The sequence below is a fragment of the Stigmatopora argus genome, chromosome 21 (assembly GCF_051989625.1).
Source record: "Stigmatopora argus isolate UIUO_Sarg chromosome 21, RoL_Sarg_1.0, whole genome shotgun sequence".
NCBI classification, from domain to species: Eukaryota; Metazoa; Chordata; class Actinopteri; order Syngnathiformes; family Syngnathidae; genus Stigmatopora; species Stigmatopora argus.
Window position 1 is genome coordinate 8083266 of NC_135407.1, and position 18276 is coordinate 8101541.

Here is an 18276-nt window from a genome sequence, read left to right on the forward strand (position 1 = left end):
GTTAACGCGGCCTGCGAACCAACCCAAGTCTGACACGTTTGCTCTGGAAGATGGCATTTTCTGACAAAGACTTCCAAAAAGGTGAAAAAAGGGGCCATTAATCCTCGCAGTTGGAAACTTTTACTGCTTACAAACAGCCCAAATTACTTTTAGCCTTCCCTGCGTATTTGTGTGTTTGTGTGTTTGTGTGTGTGTGTGTGTGTGTGTGTGTGTGTGTTTGTGTGTTTGTGTGTGTGTGTGTGCGCTGTCTGGAGCTGTAAAGCAATGATGAGGGTGCTTAAACTGTCTCCCGCGTAGAAGAATTGCATTTTTTGAGGCCGAATGTGGAAATAAAGGAGTTGTCTGCTTTGTTTGTCGTGCCTGGACGAACACGGCCGACTGTCAAGTGAATTTATCGCATTTGTGCCAAAATGACTTGTTTTGTTGGAATAATGTTAGTCATTTCATGTCTTTCGCTTGTTTGGACAGTCATGTCTCTACTTACCAATGCCGAAAAACGTTAGGTTTTTTAACATATCTGTTCTGGCCGTTACGTTTTTTTAACATATCTGTTCTGGCTATTACGTTTTTTAACATATCTGTTCTGGCCGTTACGTTTTTTTAACATATCTGTTCTGGCTATTATCGTTCACCCAAGGAGCTCCATTTAGTTTTTGTCTTTATCTTGGACCACGTTGGGGTGCGTCCAACGCCTACCGAACGACCGGCGCTCTCCTTTCCACCTGTTGAGCGTTGGCGGCGCGTCAAATGGCGTTTTGGAAAGTCGATTAACGCCGAAGGCCATTCGTCAGCCGTGGCGGGGTGCTGGCAAACATCCCGCTCCAATAGAAATGAGCCCAAGGCTCTTTGTCAGCGACGGTGGCTTTTGGCGGGGTGAGCGTCCGCGTCTTCTCCCGGTGAACGACTCACAGTCCGACTGGAAGGACGGGAAATGCGGCGGTGGCGACTTTGACGGCGCGGCCGAGTCCCCCCCTCGTCTTCCAAGCGGCCCTCCGGACGCTCCGACCGGTCCCGGTCTTTAGCCGAGAGACGGCCCGCCGCTTGAACTGCCGCCATCCAACTTCCTGTTTCTTCTCCTCCACCCGTCCTTCCATCCTTCCTTCCGCCCCCCCCTCCATCCTCTGTGCAGAAGCCTTGGAGGAGGCGTCCGGCACGGGCGCGCTGGCGGGCGCCGTCGTGGGCTCCCTCCTGGCGCTTCTCTCGGCCACGGCGCTGGTGGCCGTGCTGCTGACCCGAGGCCGGCGCCGGCGGGGGCGCGCCCGCTCGTCGGCGCCGCCGACGGCCCCGGCGTCGTCCGCCGCCAACAAGGCCCGCCTCCTCTTCGCCGGCGAGGCCAAAAACAACAACGGGCCGGCGACGGGCACGCACCGGCAGGGCCGCGACCACGCGGGGACCCTGACGGAGCGGGCCCCGGACTTCCACCGCCACGGCGAGCGTCCCGGGATTCTGACGGAGAGGCCTCGCGACTTCCGCCGCCACGGCGACATCCCCCTCCGCGCGTCGGACGGGAGGAAGTCGTCCGACGGGCCGGAGGAGGACGGCGGGCGCTACGACCACTTCGTGGGCTTCGACGGCGGGATGGCTTTCCCCCCGAGCTACGGCGGACGCCAGGCGACATACCTGGACGTCGACGACGACATGGAGTCCCAGCGGGACGGATCGCTCATTTCCCGGACGGCCATTTACGTGTGAGAACGTCCGCCTCGACTTTGCAGACGGACGCCACTCGTCGCCCGCCGTCCGTCGCCGCCTTCTCCTTTCTTGAACTCGGCCGCCGCTGGCGTGACTGGATATCCGCCGGAGCACGGAAAAGGCTTTCCCGCCTTTTTTGCCGCTGCGTCGGCCATTTTGGGACTCCACTCGGACCCCGACGACACTGGTCTTGGTGGTTGACCTTCCCCAATACCTTTCCCGTTTGAGTCTCGGCCAAAGCCATGGCGTGGCCCCCAAACTCAGTCTAGACGAGCCGGCCTCGCCGCGGCGACGGCTTCCAAAGACCACTTTTGGACGAGTGATTTGTACAGAAAGAAAGGAGCACCTGTCGTCGAAATACGACAAGAGAAGGCATATTTAAGAAATTTGCCACCCTGCTGGCTCACTTTGATTTGTGCGCGGGAAACATGCTAACAGCCACGCAGAAGCTTTGCCAGTTACAACGTTGTCGTCAAGTGGTTAGCCGAAGCAGAAGCGCCCACCCGCTCACGACGGCGGCGTCTCCCGGATCAATTCCGGTAATCTGGACGCCCCGAGCCGTTTTGCCTGGCCAGCCAGAATGTAGGACTTCATTTTGTCCACTTGGGGACTTTCTCCCAAGTTGGGACGTGACTCCCATTGAGCCCCGCGCCGTCCGTTCGTCGTCTCGGTCGTGGTGTCCTGGTGAAAATAAGTATTAATATTCCCACCATTGATTTATTTTTGCGCCCAAAAAGAAGCACTTTTTGGACTCAGAATGAGTATCAATTTCCGTCATTTTTGTCGCGCCGCTCTATTTCCGGCGTCCGTCCCGTCCGGCTTATCGTCGGCCGCAGATCGCCAGGCGGGCGCTATTTGCGCTGGGCAAATCTGCGTCTTTGTTTTTCACGTGGCGCTCTGCGCAACACGATTGTCTCCAAATCCTCCTTCCCGTTTCTTTTGGACAAGACGCTGGCTTTCATTCCAATTTGGCTTCCTTTTTGGGAGGGATTTGTTCAGACAAATTGGACCACAGTCCTCAAACGTGGGCGTGAGTGCCGTGACTGCGTAAGCTTTGTCGTCGGCGCCGGCGTATGTTGGGGATTAGGATTTTAATTACAAACGTATCGTCATCCTTTTCATATTTTTGGGGCGGCGGTGGCGGCGTTACAGCCACGCTTGGCTGTTGGGGGACTGGCGCTCGCTCTCATTAGCCGTTTCCCAACGTGGCGCCCGCGGGGGAGCCGGCGTGCCGCTGACTTTGAGTGGGCAAAGTGGGAGGGTGTTAGCGTGATGTTAACCGGCGCCATCTGGCCCGCAAGCCAATTCCAAAATGGCTTCCCACGGAAATCTTGCGTACGTAGGCTGGACGTAAAATGGATTTTCCTTCCCATGTATTTTGGAGACTCGCATTTGATTGGCTAAGATCCATGTCAGCAAATACTGCCTTTTATTTATTCATTCCCCCCCCCCACCATGCCTTTTTAAATCCGTTTCTTGACAACTGGACGGACATTTGAAATGGCTCCCGAGCCATCAAAAGAGCCACATACGGCTCCCGAGCCGTAGGTTCCCTTCCCCTGCTTTAAAGCATTCAACTAGACATTTGAAACAGTCTGGAATCGCGTGTAAATAGATGCTACGTGGCGTGGACCTTCTTCAAAGAGTCAAACCTTGTGTAGTGATGTGGCAATGATGCTGATCCAAAATGGCGGCGCGCACGGGCGCAGTGGCTCTTTGCTCTCCAGTTTGGTGCTTTGTTTCCTCACTTTTATTGTTATTTGATTGATTCATTTCAATCCAAGGACAAATACTACATGAAATATTAATCCCCCCCTCAGCTAAAACGCCATATTACGCTGAATATGGGAAATTATTGACGTATATTTCTGTTGACTAGCTATTGGGGCTCGTGTCGTGATGTCCACGCCACTTTGGCGCGTTCGGGTTGCTTCCGGTGCTCTGTGAATGTCCAAAGCGTTAAATCGGGAATGTCCCGACAGATCAAAATCATTTTCAGATGAATTCATTGAGGGTTTTTTTTCTTTTTTAGCATCCTCTCATTTTTTGAACCCTCCTGCCTTAGATCGAGTCATGTGGAATCGGGTACATTTTTTGGGGGGTTCATATTTTTGACACGTTTGCCTTGTTCATTTGCTGCTGCCGTTTTTGTCGCTTGTGGAGGAATTCAATCTCGTGGCCGTAGAGAATCAAATGTGCGTGTGTTACGTGACGTCTTTTGCTTATATGTAAAAAAAAAAAAGAAGGAAATAAGGAGGGGCTTTGAAAATAAAGTGGCTTTAGTTAATGGCGTCTTTTTGGGATCTGTCCATGACGCTCTTCTCACCTCCGCCTCCGGAGGAGCTGTTTTTTCTCCCCTTCTATTAATAAAAAGGCGTTCGCCGGCGAGCGTGGGAAGGTCCGTGAAAAGAAAGATCCGCGCTGAAAAGAAAGCCATTAGCCGCCTTGGAAGCGCCGAGTGTCGAACGCCGTTTTATCCCCGACGTCATCGCAACAGTCACTTGGCGCCAATTAGACCACTAAAGCGCCCTCAGACGTTTTCGGCGCTTCATCTTTCTCTCTTTTTTTTCTCTGTGGCGCTGTAAAAGGGAGCCGTTAGCCATCATTGAAAAAAAATTCAATTAATAAATACTGGCGGACAAACGGAGCCGCGCCATTGGCTGCCGTGGCGTCTCGGGCGAGAAAAAGTGCAGCCCGAGAACCCGCATTTCTTCTTCTGGCCAGATTCGCTGAACAACGGCAAGCGGGCGTTGCGTGACGGACGGGAGGGGCACGGAGGTCCGAGCCTATTGGACGGGTGATTAAGGAAGCCGTTGAACCGCCTCCTTCGCCACCTCATTTCCATCCAAATGGGACCGAGCGGGTCACCGATTCCATCTTTTGGATCTGGCTGGAGACGCAAATGACTTTTTAATGGCGCCACTTGGAAGAGGGCCGCACTCAAAACCTGTGGATTTTTTTTACGCGACAAAGATACACCCTTTTTAAGCTATATGAATCAATAGAAACGGACATACAGTGGTACCTCGACATATGATCGTAATCCGTTCCGAGACTGAGATCGTATGACGAGATTCTCGTAACTCGAGCGGACGTTTTACATTGAAATGAATGGAAAACAAATTAATTCGTTCCAACCCTCTGAAAAAACACCAAAAACAGGATATTGGATTGGAAAAAAATGTTTTATTTCTTCTAATTCGCCATCTATTAACAAAGTAACACATAACTAGTGGTTTAATAGTAATAAAATGTGTTTAATCTAACTAAAATTGGGCAGATTTCGCCGACGGGTGACAAAGACGATTGGGTGCGGGGGGGATTCTTTTTTTTTCCACGACAACGCACTCGTAAACGGAACAAACAAATTTAAATTAACTTGGATTAATATATACAGACACTCAAACATACGTTTAATGTAACTTTACACAAAACTGAATTCTAATTTTGTTGTAATCTTTTGTTACCTTCGTTCTGGCCGGGTTGGCGGTTTGCCACGCCTCCACCCTCACGTTCGCTATCGATGGACTGTTTGCTGTCGTACTATTCCCTTCAAAATATTCCTAAAATGATGCACACAAATGTCCTCACAATAGGATAACGCACGACCACTTGCCAACGAGAAATAGTCTTTAAAGAACGATCGCGGGAGCTTCTTTCCTTAGAAAGAATAACAGGAAATACAATAGTTGAGCTTACCCACGTATTGATTGTGGGTAATGAAGTTTTATTCTGAGAAAGGTTGCCATTGCCTATGGATGTTGTGTGCACGAGTGTACTTCATTACCCAGAAAGCCCTCTTTTCGCATGCGCGTTGCGCGTTTCCTGGTCTTAGGAGAAACTCGTCTGAATTAATCGTTCCGTGCTCGTAAATATTGTTATACACGAAAGTTATGCAAAAAAGACCTGGCTTGGTCACAAAATTTTAATCGCATGACGGGCGAATTATTCGATCGAAATTTCCGTCGTAAGACGAGAATATTGTATGACGAGCGGTCGTATGACGAGGTATGATTGTATTAAAGTCCGATGGCTCCGCCCCCTTGCGTACGATATTGAGGTCAGCAGGCTGACAATATGTGTGGGTGTGTCCAAAAGGTCGTTTATGGTGTGGATGAGACAGAAAGTCCCATTAGCCCTCTGTCAAGAAGAAAAGTGGCTATAGATTTGTGTGTAGGTGTGTGTGTGGGTGTGTGTGGGTGTGTGTGGGTGCACAGAAGTAGAGAAGGGGCAAAATTGGACAAAATGGGAGCAGAAGACGAAAGAGATGTTTTAAAGATGCGCACGGGCAGACAATGGCCATTTGTCCCCTCTAATGGAGCCACACGCATCAGGCTGTTACCCACAAAGCACTGGGCTAAGCTTGTAGAACCCCGCCCAGGCCTGTAGGGGGCCCCGTTGGCGGGTGGCAAAGGGGACCAGTCAAAAAGAAAACAAAGATGAACAACAACGTAGTCGTGATCAAGTGTTTAAATGTCTGTGCTGGCCCGCTCTTACTCGATTAGTCGAAGCTTTGGGTTTGACTGCTTAGGCCACAGGTGTCAAAGTGGCGGCCCGGGGGCCAAATCTGGCCCACCGCCTCATTTTGTGCGGCCCGAGTAAGTCAATGATGAGTGCCGACTTTCTGTTTTGGGATCAAATTCAAATGAGGATTATAGATGTATATTATATTTCCTGATTTTCCCCTTTTTAAATCAATCATTGCAATTTTTTATCCAGTTTTTTTCTTTTGGTGTTTTTAGGTCAAAAAGCATTTTGTCAAATCTAAAAATAAATATGTAAAAATATTTTCGGTTTTCCACTTTAATATTGAATATATTTTTAAAAAAAAAATCCCATTGGAAATGCAAAACAAATGATTATTAGATGTTTTCCCCTACTAAGAAAAAAAAGTTCAAATAAACAGTTTTATATATATATATATATATATATATATATATATATATATATATATATAAACTGACTTTGAGGCTTTTGATCCAGTTGTTTTAATCCAATTTAAAAATAAAAAATCTAAATATTATATCTAAAATGGTCTTAGGCAGAAGTCTGCTTTTTTAATTGTAGTTTTTTTTGTTTAATTCTAGTTTGTGGATAATAAATCGGCCTTTGTGCATGTCCCGCTGTGTGACTGTTTACATGTGCAAGATGTTTGTGTGTGTGTGTGTGTGTGTGTGTGTGTGTGTGTGTGTGTGTGTGTGTGTGTGTGTGTGTGTGTGTGTGTGTGTGTGTGTGTGTGTGTGTGTGTGTGTGTGTTTAGAGATGTGTGCCATGAAGAGATAGTTTTGTTCTATTTCGTCATTTTGGGCCCGTTTGCGAGCGCAAGTCTAATCTCGGGGGCCTGCCATTGAGAGCTTGCTTATCTCCGTGGCAACAGGCATCACTGTGTTTGTGTCGACACCCAGGTGTGTGTGTGTGTGTGTATATATCAGGAGCACCTGCCCACTCTTGATGTTGATGTGACAGTCAGCACTAGGAATCTAAATGATAGCATTTTTTTTCTAAAATTGCTACAAGTCACTCCATGAAAAATGGCTGCTACCAACATACATGCCGCGTATTTGCGTTTTATGTTAGATGGGCAGACAGATTTAAACGCACGGTGAGACGTTTATCATCCTCAATTCTATGGAAAGAGCGAATATAGAAAAAATGGCGGCCGTGCCACGATTCAGAGGCAGGAGAGTGCGCGCCCAATGTGGTTAGCCGTAAATCAATAAGTATTATAAAGCCATTTGCAGCAACATTTGTGGAAAAGCGCTAACTATATCATGCTAATGTGGCACATACGAGACTATCAAAGTGGTTTGTTTGAATCGTACTAACGTGTTTCGGAAACAAGCCTTCGCATTATTGGGGTTGGAGTTGGGGGCGCTGCCACTAGAGGGAGCCAAACTGGCCTCAACCTTAAATCGTCGATTTTATTGAGATTTGCGGCAAAATTGCGGTGGGGACGAAGGAACGGCGGCATGACACAATGAGGGCAAAGTGGAGCGTGATTGCCCCCAGGCGGGCGGGCCGGCGCAAACTCGCCAAGCGGACCGCATACGCAATGAGGGGGAGGAGCCACCAGGGGCGATGACATCACAGGTTAAGGCTTTGCTGCGCTTCCATCTATGATGTCGTTGATTCACTGTAGCATGTAAGAAGAAACTTTTTTAACGTATAAGATTCCGAGCCAATCGAATATATATTTTTTTAAGCGAAAATGGCGTCGAATGGTTTCCAAACATTCCGAGCCACTTTCCCGCATGCGCCCGTCGAGTCTCGCTTCCTTTTCCCGCGCATCTCACACCGGCTCAGAATTTTACCGACAGCCCGTGCGAGCTAGCTGCCGTTAGCCCCAGGCCGCCAAATGCTCGAACCTTCGCCGAGTATCAAGGGAGGGAATGTCCAAGTACGCTAGATGCACGCTCGCCACCTCGCTCTTTTCTGGCCTTCCACACGCACTTTCCATTTTTTTTCCCACTTGCTAACAGGCACAAGCGCGAACACACAAAATGTATCATCAGATTTAAAAATAAAAGCTATACAGCTAATGCTAATGCGTTTAACCTGCCGGCTTGCCTTTTGTCGTCAAGGTGAGAGAGGGGGATAAATCAGCATATATTAACTCCAATTGACACCAGCGCCTTTTATTATGCAAATGAGGCGGAGATTAGCATGGAGGAGAAACGCCATGGTGACATTTTCGTTTTGGCCGGGTGCCAAGAGGGCCGGGTTCGAATCCCGGCTGGCGCTTGGCTCCAAAGTTATAGTAGTAGTCATACAATGTAATGTTTAGAGAGAAAAATTCTGATGAATATTAACGAGATTAAAATTGAAGTATTGCAAGGTTAAAATCAAAACATGATGAAGGTAAAATTATAGCTTTACTATTAGATTCAAAATGTGAAACGCTTATTTTGTTGCTTATTTTTCTTTAACATGAACCGGAAAGTTGTTGGCTTTGGAGGGCATCTACTTGTTGGGTGTAATATTAGCAGATTTAAGCTATATTTGGAGAAAAGTCATATAATGATGCCATTTAAAAGCCCGACATGACATGAGGTTGGTGTGAAAAATTACATTTTGGAATCATTTTGGAGCTTTTTGTGATTCCTGCTGATCAAATTTAGATGAGAAGACCTATTGTTAATATAGGCCACATAGTTTTAAATGAAAAGATTTTCTCAATCCGTTCCTTTCCTTTCTTTTGGGCACTCCGGCACCCTCCGTGACTCCACCGGGCTCATGGTCGCCTCCCCTCCGGCTTAACGTGGACGGCGTACGAATGATATTAGCCATGGTGCTATTTTTAGCCCCCGGCTCGTGTGTCGCCGGCTCCGCGAAAGCGGTGACCCGTCCGCTCGCAAGGACGGACGGCGGCGGCGGCAGCGGCGAGAACTCCGAACGGCGTAAATACACGCCTGAGTGATATTTGGCGTGGCAGCCGTGACAGCCGCCATACGCTGGGAGCCTGCCGCTAAAAACCACAGACGCGTGATCCGCAGTTTAGCGCGGGATTGTACGGCTTGTTACCATTGACGGATAAAGACGTGTCTGGGGCGGAGCTCCAGTTAACCATGCTAGCGCCCCCTTCCGGCAGTTTGCGTCGTCACGAGCCGAGATCAGCCTCGGGGGGGGTCCCGTCAATACTCGGCGCCCCCGCGGCCCGTTCTTTTGAATCATGTTTACTTGAAAGAAATAGTGCAGGCGTACCTCTACTTACGAAATTTTCAAGTTACGAAAAAATTCGTAAGTAGAGGTGTACTTTATATGTCAATTCTCTCATTGGTTCCACGGTCCTCACACAACTAGCAACTAAACCAGGCATGGGCAAACTACGGCCCGCGGGCCACATACGGCCTGTTAGGCTTTTTAATCCGGCCCTGCCGACCTTGTCCAAATTATAGTAAAAATAAATGACCTGATTCATTTCCCTTTCCCCTGCAATATCCTCATTTCCCCGATAGATGGCGCACTAACTCCAGATTTTTTTCTTATTTCAATCCCCAGGTTTGATAAATTACATTGCGTGTCCAAATGCTCCTGGCCCGGCCCCTCTGTCAAATTTTAGTATCCATTCTGGCCCGCAAGTCAAAAAGTTTGCCCACCCCTGAACCAAAAAGATGGCTTTAAAATTTTGTATGAAAGATGTGAGGAGACACACAAAAATGAGAGAAAATTATAAGGAAATGATTTTTTTTTTTCATATCTCGAGTCACTCATTTGCATATTAAACATTTCGTAACCTGAAACGTACGTACCTAGAGGCATTCGTAAGTAGAGGTATAACTGTACGTGGTTTTTATTCATTTTGCATGCAGTTTATCCTCACCAGGGGGTGCTGGAGCCGTTTCCAGCCCAGGGCCAAACGAGCAAAAGGGAAGAATACATGACTTTATTTATTTATTCCAAAGTAGCTCATAGTAGAGCAGGGAATTTTTACAAAGCAAAAATCGACTATGCTAGGGATGTCCCGTTCACATATTTTTGCACCCCACTCCGAGGATTAATGAGTTCATATCTAAAAATAGTTCCTTCTAAAAAAAAGTCATTTACCCGATTCCGCTCCTCTGTAAATGATAGCGATGGGATTTCCGATAAATTTCGTACTCTGGTCGCATTTATTTGGGAAATTTTCCCGTGAGCCGGCAACTTCGGCTTTACATAAGTGCCGTATTTGTGTGTTTTGGGTGTCGCGTTGCGCGCGGGGAGATGAAAATCCACGGCGCCGTGCCGAGACCGCCTCCCTCTCGGGGACCAAAAGTGCCCGCGGCGTCCATAAATCCATAATTCATGGTGACCGAGGTGATAGGAGGCGGGGCTTAGCCTTTGCCTTTGACATCGAGCGTGACCCCCCCCGAGTCGAGTCCCCGTGAGGCCAGCCCACGACGCCACGTTAATTGCGCGAGGCCATGCGACGTCACGTTTTCATCCGCCGGCAGGAAACCATTCGGCGCCACGTCTTTAATTATTGATTTTTTTTCTCTGCGATTTTTCATCTTTTATTGTTTCGTTTTCGACTTTTTTTGTGTTGCCTTCTGGAATTTCAATGCCGTTTATCTGAGCGCATCATTGCCTGTCATTTGGGAACATTTTTGAAAAAACAACAATTAAAGGAAAAAAAACATTTTGGGGGGGGTTGGCAAGTCTATTGCTATTTTTTTTATTGCTATTCTGATAGCAAGTTCAATTTGGCCAATTATGCTAGTTATGGTAATTAACTTTTCCGTGTGCTTGTTTGTTTGCTTTTCTCATGTCTGGGCGGAATATTTGATATCATACGTATACATCATCTAATAAGACGCCGCCATTAGCGGCAGGCGTCCAATTCCGCCCATAAATCAATAAGTATAAACTCGTTGGGGCCAAAATGGACCCTTTGGAATGCGTTTTTCTTCTTCTTTGCCCTTTGAATTGATGTTTATTTCCTGATTTCCTCCCGTTTTGTGCTTTTTTTGTGGCTTTTGCTCTGGCACCCCAAACAAACGAGCTTCAAATCCTCTAAAGTGGCTCGTCGCACCTTTTTTTGTTTGTTTGTTTTGATCATTTTTACACCCCACCCCCCCTCCAGCCCTTCCTCATCCTCCTCTTCTTCTTCAAGTGTCCCACCGAAAGGAACAAAAGCTTTTAGCATCCGAAATCGTGCCGCTTTATTCGCCGTAATTGCCGTCATTTCCAGGCACTCATCATTTTAGAAGTCTGTGTGTGTGTGTGTGTGTGTGTTATGGTGTACGGGGGGAGGGGGCGTCCTTGTTTGCGGTGTTTATGGATTGGTGTTTTCTCTACTCGCGCTCGTCGGCATCTGTGAAGTCAATTTGTCTGTAAATGGGAGCGGGCCGACGTGCTAATGCTAGTGCTAATGCTAATATTTTGGACTGGCGCTGGGAAAATCTCAAGTTGTGGGAAGGAAGGAGGGGAGGGGGGCGTTAGGCGGTCCTGGTGGGAGGGAGGGCAGTCTGGATCAAAGCGGGGGGAAAGGTCAAAAGGTCAAAAGGCCGCAAGGAGGGAAGAGGACAAAAAGGATAAAGAGGACAAAGAGGAAAGATGGTGTCCTTTTCTGTCTCATCTTCCTACTCTTTCCAAATCAATGATAAAGGCTTCCCGTTTGTCCTTTTCCCCTTCAACTTCTTGGCCGCCATGGACGGCACGAGCTGTCCAATCCGCGGGGGCGCTTAGGCTGGTTTTCGACTCATTGGGTTCATTAATCACTGGTCCAGACAAAGTGCACTTGTGACCTCACTAGCTGCCATTGACGTTCATAAAAGTCCAGTCCTTTGGATTTGGAAAGGGTGGGGATTTTTTGGAGATTTTTTTTTTTACATTTTTTTAAATTATTATTATTTTTTTTAATCAAAAGCTAAGGTCTCGCGAGTGTCCTTCTCGGAAACGTGCAGGTCGGTGCCTTCAGGGTGCGTCTGAAATGATTCGCTTGACGCTCTTGGCTTCTTCCGTACGCCAAGGACACAGTGCCACCTGCTGGTCATAAAGGAGAAGCGCATAAACTTTTTTTATTTTTATTTATTTTTAATCCTGTGGCGGTGGAGAAGTGGTTGGCGCCCCGGCCTCACAGTTCCGGGATCCTGGGTTCGAATCCAGGTCAGTCCACCTGTGTGGAGTTTGCATGTTCTCCCCAGGCCTGCGTGGGTTTTCTCCGGGTGCTCCGGTTTCCTCCCACATTCCAAAAATATGCATGCTAGGCTAATTTAGCACTCTAAATTGCCCTTAGCTATGAGCGTGACCGTGAATGGCTGCGATTGGTTGGCCGCCGATTTAGGGTGTCCCTCCCCTACCTGGTGCCCCCCCAAGTCAGCAGGGACAAACTCCAGCGCCCCCCGCCACCTTCGTGAGGATAAAGCAGTTAAGAAAATGAATGCATGAATGAACGTGCCGAATTGAAAATGAAGTCAAAAGACGTCTTGTGTCGCCCCCGACAGAAAAAGAGCGCCGCATGGCGCCGGGCCTGTCCACGGGCGCCCTGATCGGCGCTCTCCTTGGCGCCTTGGCCGTCATCGGCGTGGTGGCGGGCCTCGTCGTCTTCATCCGCCGACGCCGGCGTGACGCCGAGTAAGTTGTCGTCCGCTTCCAGAATTCAACTGGATTGTCATTGAACTGATTAAACGTCCAATCCAACGAACGTTCATTTGCCCGGTCAAAGCGGCTTGGAGGCCGCGATTGACAGTTGACGTTGCTCGTTTGTTGTCCCATCAGTGGCCCCCCTAAGCACAAGCCGCCGCCCCCCGTGAAGATGGACGGATCCACGCAGCTGGTGAGTGTCAATCACCCCATCTACAAGTGCTATTTTGATTGGTTTTGATGTTTTGGGGGGCTTGAACTGGCTGCTTTGTGCTTTCCAAGCCATCCAGCACAGACATAGCTGACAAAATTGAATCAGTGGGGGTTGGGCTACGAGAAGCACCTGACGCCAATCCACTGATTGCACTTGTGGGACACTAGTATTGCGGAAAGGCTTGCTCTTTATGAAAAGCTACATTTTGTGGAATAGTTTGAAATAAAAGCCCAGTCTTATGGGATGCTACGCCTTTATATCAAATCAAAAGCCTTTATTGTCATGATACACAGCTGCGTATGATGAAATGGGTGAAATAACATTCAACAAAGGTGCTCTTAAATGAGTCAAAATGGTCAAAAGTTTGCACTTTGATGGCCAATGTTTGAAATAGGTCCAAAAAAAGTCTTGAATTGGCTCTTGACAGTTTATACCAGGCAGGGGTGGCTTTGCAAGGTACACGGTCGATTGGTCGCCAGTCTTTTGGGCGCCCGGAAGGTTAGTGATAATTACCATTTAAATCGTTGCTGAAATTCCCTAAATACAAACTGCGAATTACTATTTAGTCATACTTAATGCCCTAGTAATTATTAGGCTAAAGAAAAGCTCCAAATTTCCCGGACTTTTATTGTTTTTTGTTGGAGAACTTGTTAAGACCCTGACTGACGTAGCTTCTTAAAGGGACAACGCATGTACATACAAACTCTTCTACACTCACAAGTCGGCTCAGTGAAACTGCTCATGGCCATTGTTGGCTTTTATTGATGCGTAGACCGTATGTCGATATTCTTTGTGGTGGTTCCCGCAGCTGGACAAGACGTCAGAAACGCCCGCCGCCGCCACCGAGATGGCGCCGCTCCGCCCGGCGGGGGACGTCTACTACGAGCCCACGGGAAGACAACCTGTCGCGGTAAGTCATGGAAATTGCCAAACAATAACAACGGGACTTTATGCTCGTGCAAATGCCACAAATGTTGTCGATGATGCCAATTCACAGCAATTTTGTTCAAATTGGACGTTATTATTGACGGTGTGGCAAATGCGCCAACGCGTCTTTCCGTGTTCCGTCAGAATTCGGCAGGCGACTCCCGCGGCGCGCCCAACGGCGGCGGACCTCCATCGCCCGACGACCCGCACTCGCCCCGTCCGCCGTCTCCGCCCACCGCCAACATCGCTCGCGGCGAGAGCTTCGTGTCGCCGGCCATGTACGTGTGAGGCACGCGGTAGGGAGGGGGGGTGCCGTGACGCCACTTTTCAACGACGAGCGTAAAAGCCACGTTTAGGGCCGGGTCACCAAAATTATACATTTTATTTCAAAAGCCGCCCTAATTTCTGTTTTACGTGATGAAAATATACGAGCGTATTTTATGGACTATAAGTCGCAGCAACCAAAGAAGAGGAAAAAAAACTGGAGTGTAAAAGTGGCATTTCTGATTTGATCAAAAACCGAGACAAAACTTACACCAAAATAACAATAGTGAAATGAGCTGTTTTTTTTTTATCTCCCTGAGAAATGACCTTTAATCAAGAGATATTATTTCTGAAACCCGTGCCCAGCCCTAAGCGCTCGCTAATCAACACTAACAGCACACGAGCTTCTTCTAAATCAGGGGTAGGGAACCTATGGCTCGAGAGCCACATGTGGCCACTTTAACCGCCATGATGGTCTTTGACAACCAAAAATGTGATCTCCACACGTTGGTTAATCATTATTAGACTCTTCTGCATACATACTCTCATTGATACTCTTTGATTAGAATTCAAAGCCTTCAATAGTGGTGGAATGACACCAAAATGTAGACATTTTGATCAATTTGGACTTTTAAATTCTGACTCAACAGTCCAGGAACAAAAATAGGAATTGTTGACTGCTTCCTCCGTCCAAAAGTTTCCCCACCCCTGATTTAGAGGCAGGTCCGTTATCAAGAAACATTCCACTCTAGTGTTGTTTTATTGTATTTCTCTTAACATACACACACACACACACACATGCACAAGCACATTTAAGCCTCCATCACATGGAATGTAACACAATCATGTGCGTGTGTATGTACGCACACACGCGGGACGCCTCATTAGGCATCCGACGGACGTAATCACAACACGCAAATGACGATCATCGGAGGCGCCGCATCGCAAATGTGGAGGCGACGAGCGCCCCGCTCGCGTTAATCCGTCGCTCAAAAGTCGCCGTCGTGCTTTGGTCGCGTCGGACGGCGTCCTTAATGAAGTTTCCCCAAAGCAGGTGAAGGGAAATAGTCATACCTCTACTTACGAATTCCTCTAGGTCACAGGTGTCAAAGTGGCGGCCCGGGGGCCAAATCTGGCCCGCCGCATCATTTTGTGCGGTCCGAGAAAGTAAATGAGTGCCGACTTTCTGTTTTAGGAGCAAATTAAAATGAAGATTATAGATGCATATTAAATTTCCTGATTTTCCCCCTTTTAAATCAATAATTGTCATTTTTTAATCCATTTTTTCTGTGTTTTTAGTTCAAAAATCATTTTTTAAAATCTAAAAATATATTTTAAAAAAGCTAAAATAAACATTGTTTTATATCTATAAAAACGGAATATTCAGGGCTTTTAATCCATTTAAAAAAAATCTAAATATTATATCTAAAATGGTCCTATGTATATTAAATTTCGTGATTTTCCCCCTTTTAAAATCAATAATTGTCATTTTTTAATCAATTTTTGAAATGTTTAATATGCCAAAACGTAAATGCATTTCCTTATCCATTATTTTATTTTGAATTCCCCTTATTAAGCGATTAAAAACTGTACAAATGCAACATGACACATATTTACACACACACACACACACACACACAGATAGTACACCTCTACTTACAAAATTTTCAAGCCAATTCATTTCGTAAGTAGAGGTACGACTGGAGTATTTTACTGCCATGACAGTGGATGTCAAACTCGTACCAAATGACCAACCGTGTAAATAGTACCGCTCATATTGAATAATAATCACCATGATCCATAATTATCGGTGTAAAAAAATAATTTTAAAAAAGTACGGTGGTTTTCGGGAAACGTTGTCACCGAACACAAGAAAATGGGAATAATAATGCTAGTATTAATGAAGCGTGTGGACTTGAATTATGTAAATGTGCATGGCATGACGATTGGCTTGTTCGTTTCCAAAGTTGTTTGGCTGCAAGCTCGTTTTCGTTAAAAAAGAAGGAAAAATATTTGTGATCAAACACACAGCTGAAAATGGGGAGTTTTTTTTAACTGTTTTTGTTGCCTTTTTAAATGAAGTGTACTGGAAAAAGTTGTGGATTGAAATGTCATGTGATCCATTTCAAGGTTGTGGTGTTGATTTGGTGACCATCATGTTTGTTGTTTTATTGCATGCCATGTGAAATACTAGCGCACATTTGAAGAAAAATCCGCCAATGTGAAAAAGTTGGACTTGAAAAGGATTTTGCTTCAAATGTAACAAAATGGAAACATTCCACTTTTGTGGTTAACGTCGAAGAGTAACGTTTGGTTCCCTGTCAAGATTAAAATGTGAAAATTTTGCGTATTGCGCACGGCAAGTGATGTTTTGTTTGTCGAAATTCGCTTTTACCCAGCGGCGCCGCCGTGGTCCTCCAAAAGTATCGGAACGCCATCTGTTTGTTTTCCATGAGAAAAATAGCACTAATTAGCATTTTTATTTCCAAGCATTGAAGAATATGTGGCCATTTTCAAACAAATTGGATGTCAATCGCCCTCAAAGGAAGCAAACGACAAAAAAACCGGAATGTGAAGAATTGAAAGTGTTTTGGTGCGTGTTCTTTGGCCACCAGGGGGCGCTCCAGTATGCTTTTCTTTGACCTTTACGCTTGAAAATCCGCCCAAGGCAACGTATTAGCGAAAGGGGTTGAAGACCGTCCGTTGTTTGTCACGGAGCCGCCGCACGTGCCTTATTTTTGTTTTTGTTTTTGTTTTTCTTTTTCCTTTCCTTTTGGAGTTTTTGGCCTCGGGGACGTCGTTTCCTTTTTATTTGTCCCGACTTTTTGTTTTGTACGTTTTTTGGGGGTCGGAAGGCCATGTTAGCGAGCCAACACGTTTTGTACATTCTTGTCTGGTGAAATATTCGTTTTCTGGAGAGCATATCCTCACAAGGGTCGCGGGGGGTGCCGAAGAGTTATGCCAGCCGACTTGGGGCACCAGGCGGGGACGCCCTAAATCATGTCTTGTCAAATAAAAACTGAAAACTAGTCCAAGGGTGTCCTGGTTTGATGATTGGTATTTTGGAGGGAATTCTCTTGTTGTTATTTTCGTCTTTGTTGTTGTCGTGAATGCAAGGGTCTGCTTGTCTACTGTCCATTTAAACGCGCCGTTGCGCCAGGCAACAAAAACATTTGGACACGGTCGAGCGAGCGGCTAAAATCTCTCGACTCGTTGAGCCCACGGAGGAATTTTCCTGACACGTTTCAGCGGGGTCATTCGACAGCTGCACTTCTCAAATTCTTCAAAACGCGGGTCTGCTTTGAAATCATAAAACACTATCCCTTATTTCACGGTTTTTCCTGATCCGGCAGGTCTCGGAACCTATTAACTGCGATAAATTAGGTACAGTGGTACCTCGACATATGATCGTAATCCGTTCCGAGACTGAGATCGTATGTCGAGCTTTTCGTAACTCGAGCGAACGTTTCCCATTGAAATGAATTGAAAACAAATTAATTCGTTCCAACCCTCTGAAAAAACACCAAAAACAGGATATTGGATTGGAAAAAAAATGTTTTCTTCTAATTCGCCATATATTGACAAACTAATAAATAACGAGTGGTTTAATAGTAATAAAATGTGTTTAGTAGATGTAAAATTAGACGCATTTTGCGGAGGGGAGACACAACGACACACGGAGGCTGTTCGGGGGCACTTTATCCACGGCACTCGTAAACGAACAAACAAATTTAAATTAACTTGGATAAATATAAACAGACACACTCAAACATGCGGTTAATGTAACTTTACACAAAACTGAATTCTAGTTTTGTCTTTTGTTACCTTCGTTTTCCGGGTTAGCGGTTTGCCACGCCTCCACCCTCACGTTCGCTATCGATGGACTGTTTGCTGTTGTATTGCCTTCAAAATATTCCCAAAATGATGCACACAAATGTCCTCACAATAGGATAACGCACGACCACTTGCCAACTAGAAATAATCTTGAAAGAACGATCGCGGGACGTTCTTTCCTTAGAAAGAATAACAGGAAATGCAATAGCTGTCCTTACCCACGTATTGATTGTGGGTAATGAAGTTTTATTCTGAGAAAGGATGCTATTGCCTATGGGTGTTGT

General features: G+C 46.5%; 1 protein-coding gene across 2 annotated transcripts in view; it reads left to right on the forward strand.

The window, feature by feature from the left end:
- LOC144067190 (poliovirus receptor homolog) overlaps positions 1–15469 on the forward strand; it is a 41941-nt gene extending 26472 nt beyond the window's left edge. The window contains exons 7-10 of one of the 2 annotated variants that reach the window (XM_077590731.1): positions 12615–12744; positions 12889–12946; positions 13776–13877; positions 14039–15469. In XM_077590731.1, coding sequence (XP_077446857.1) covers positions 12615–12744; positions 12889–12946; positions 13776–13877; positions 14039–14182 — 434 coding nt within the window. In that variant the 3' untranslated portion in view covers positions 14183–15469. Of the gene's footprint in view, positions 1–1129; positions 1728–12614; positions 12745–12888; positions 12947–13775; positions 13878–14038 lie in introns of those variants that run through there. The other variant, XM_077590729.1, reaches the window with a different exon arrangement.
- Positions 15470–18276: the final 2807 nt, after the last annotated feature.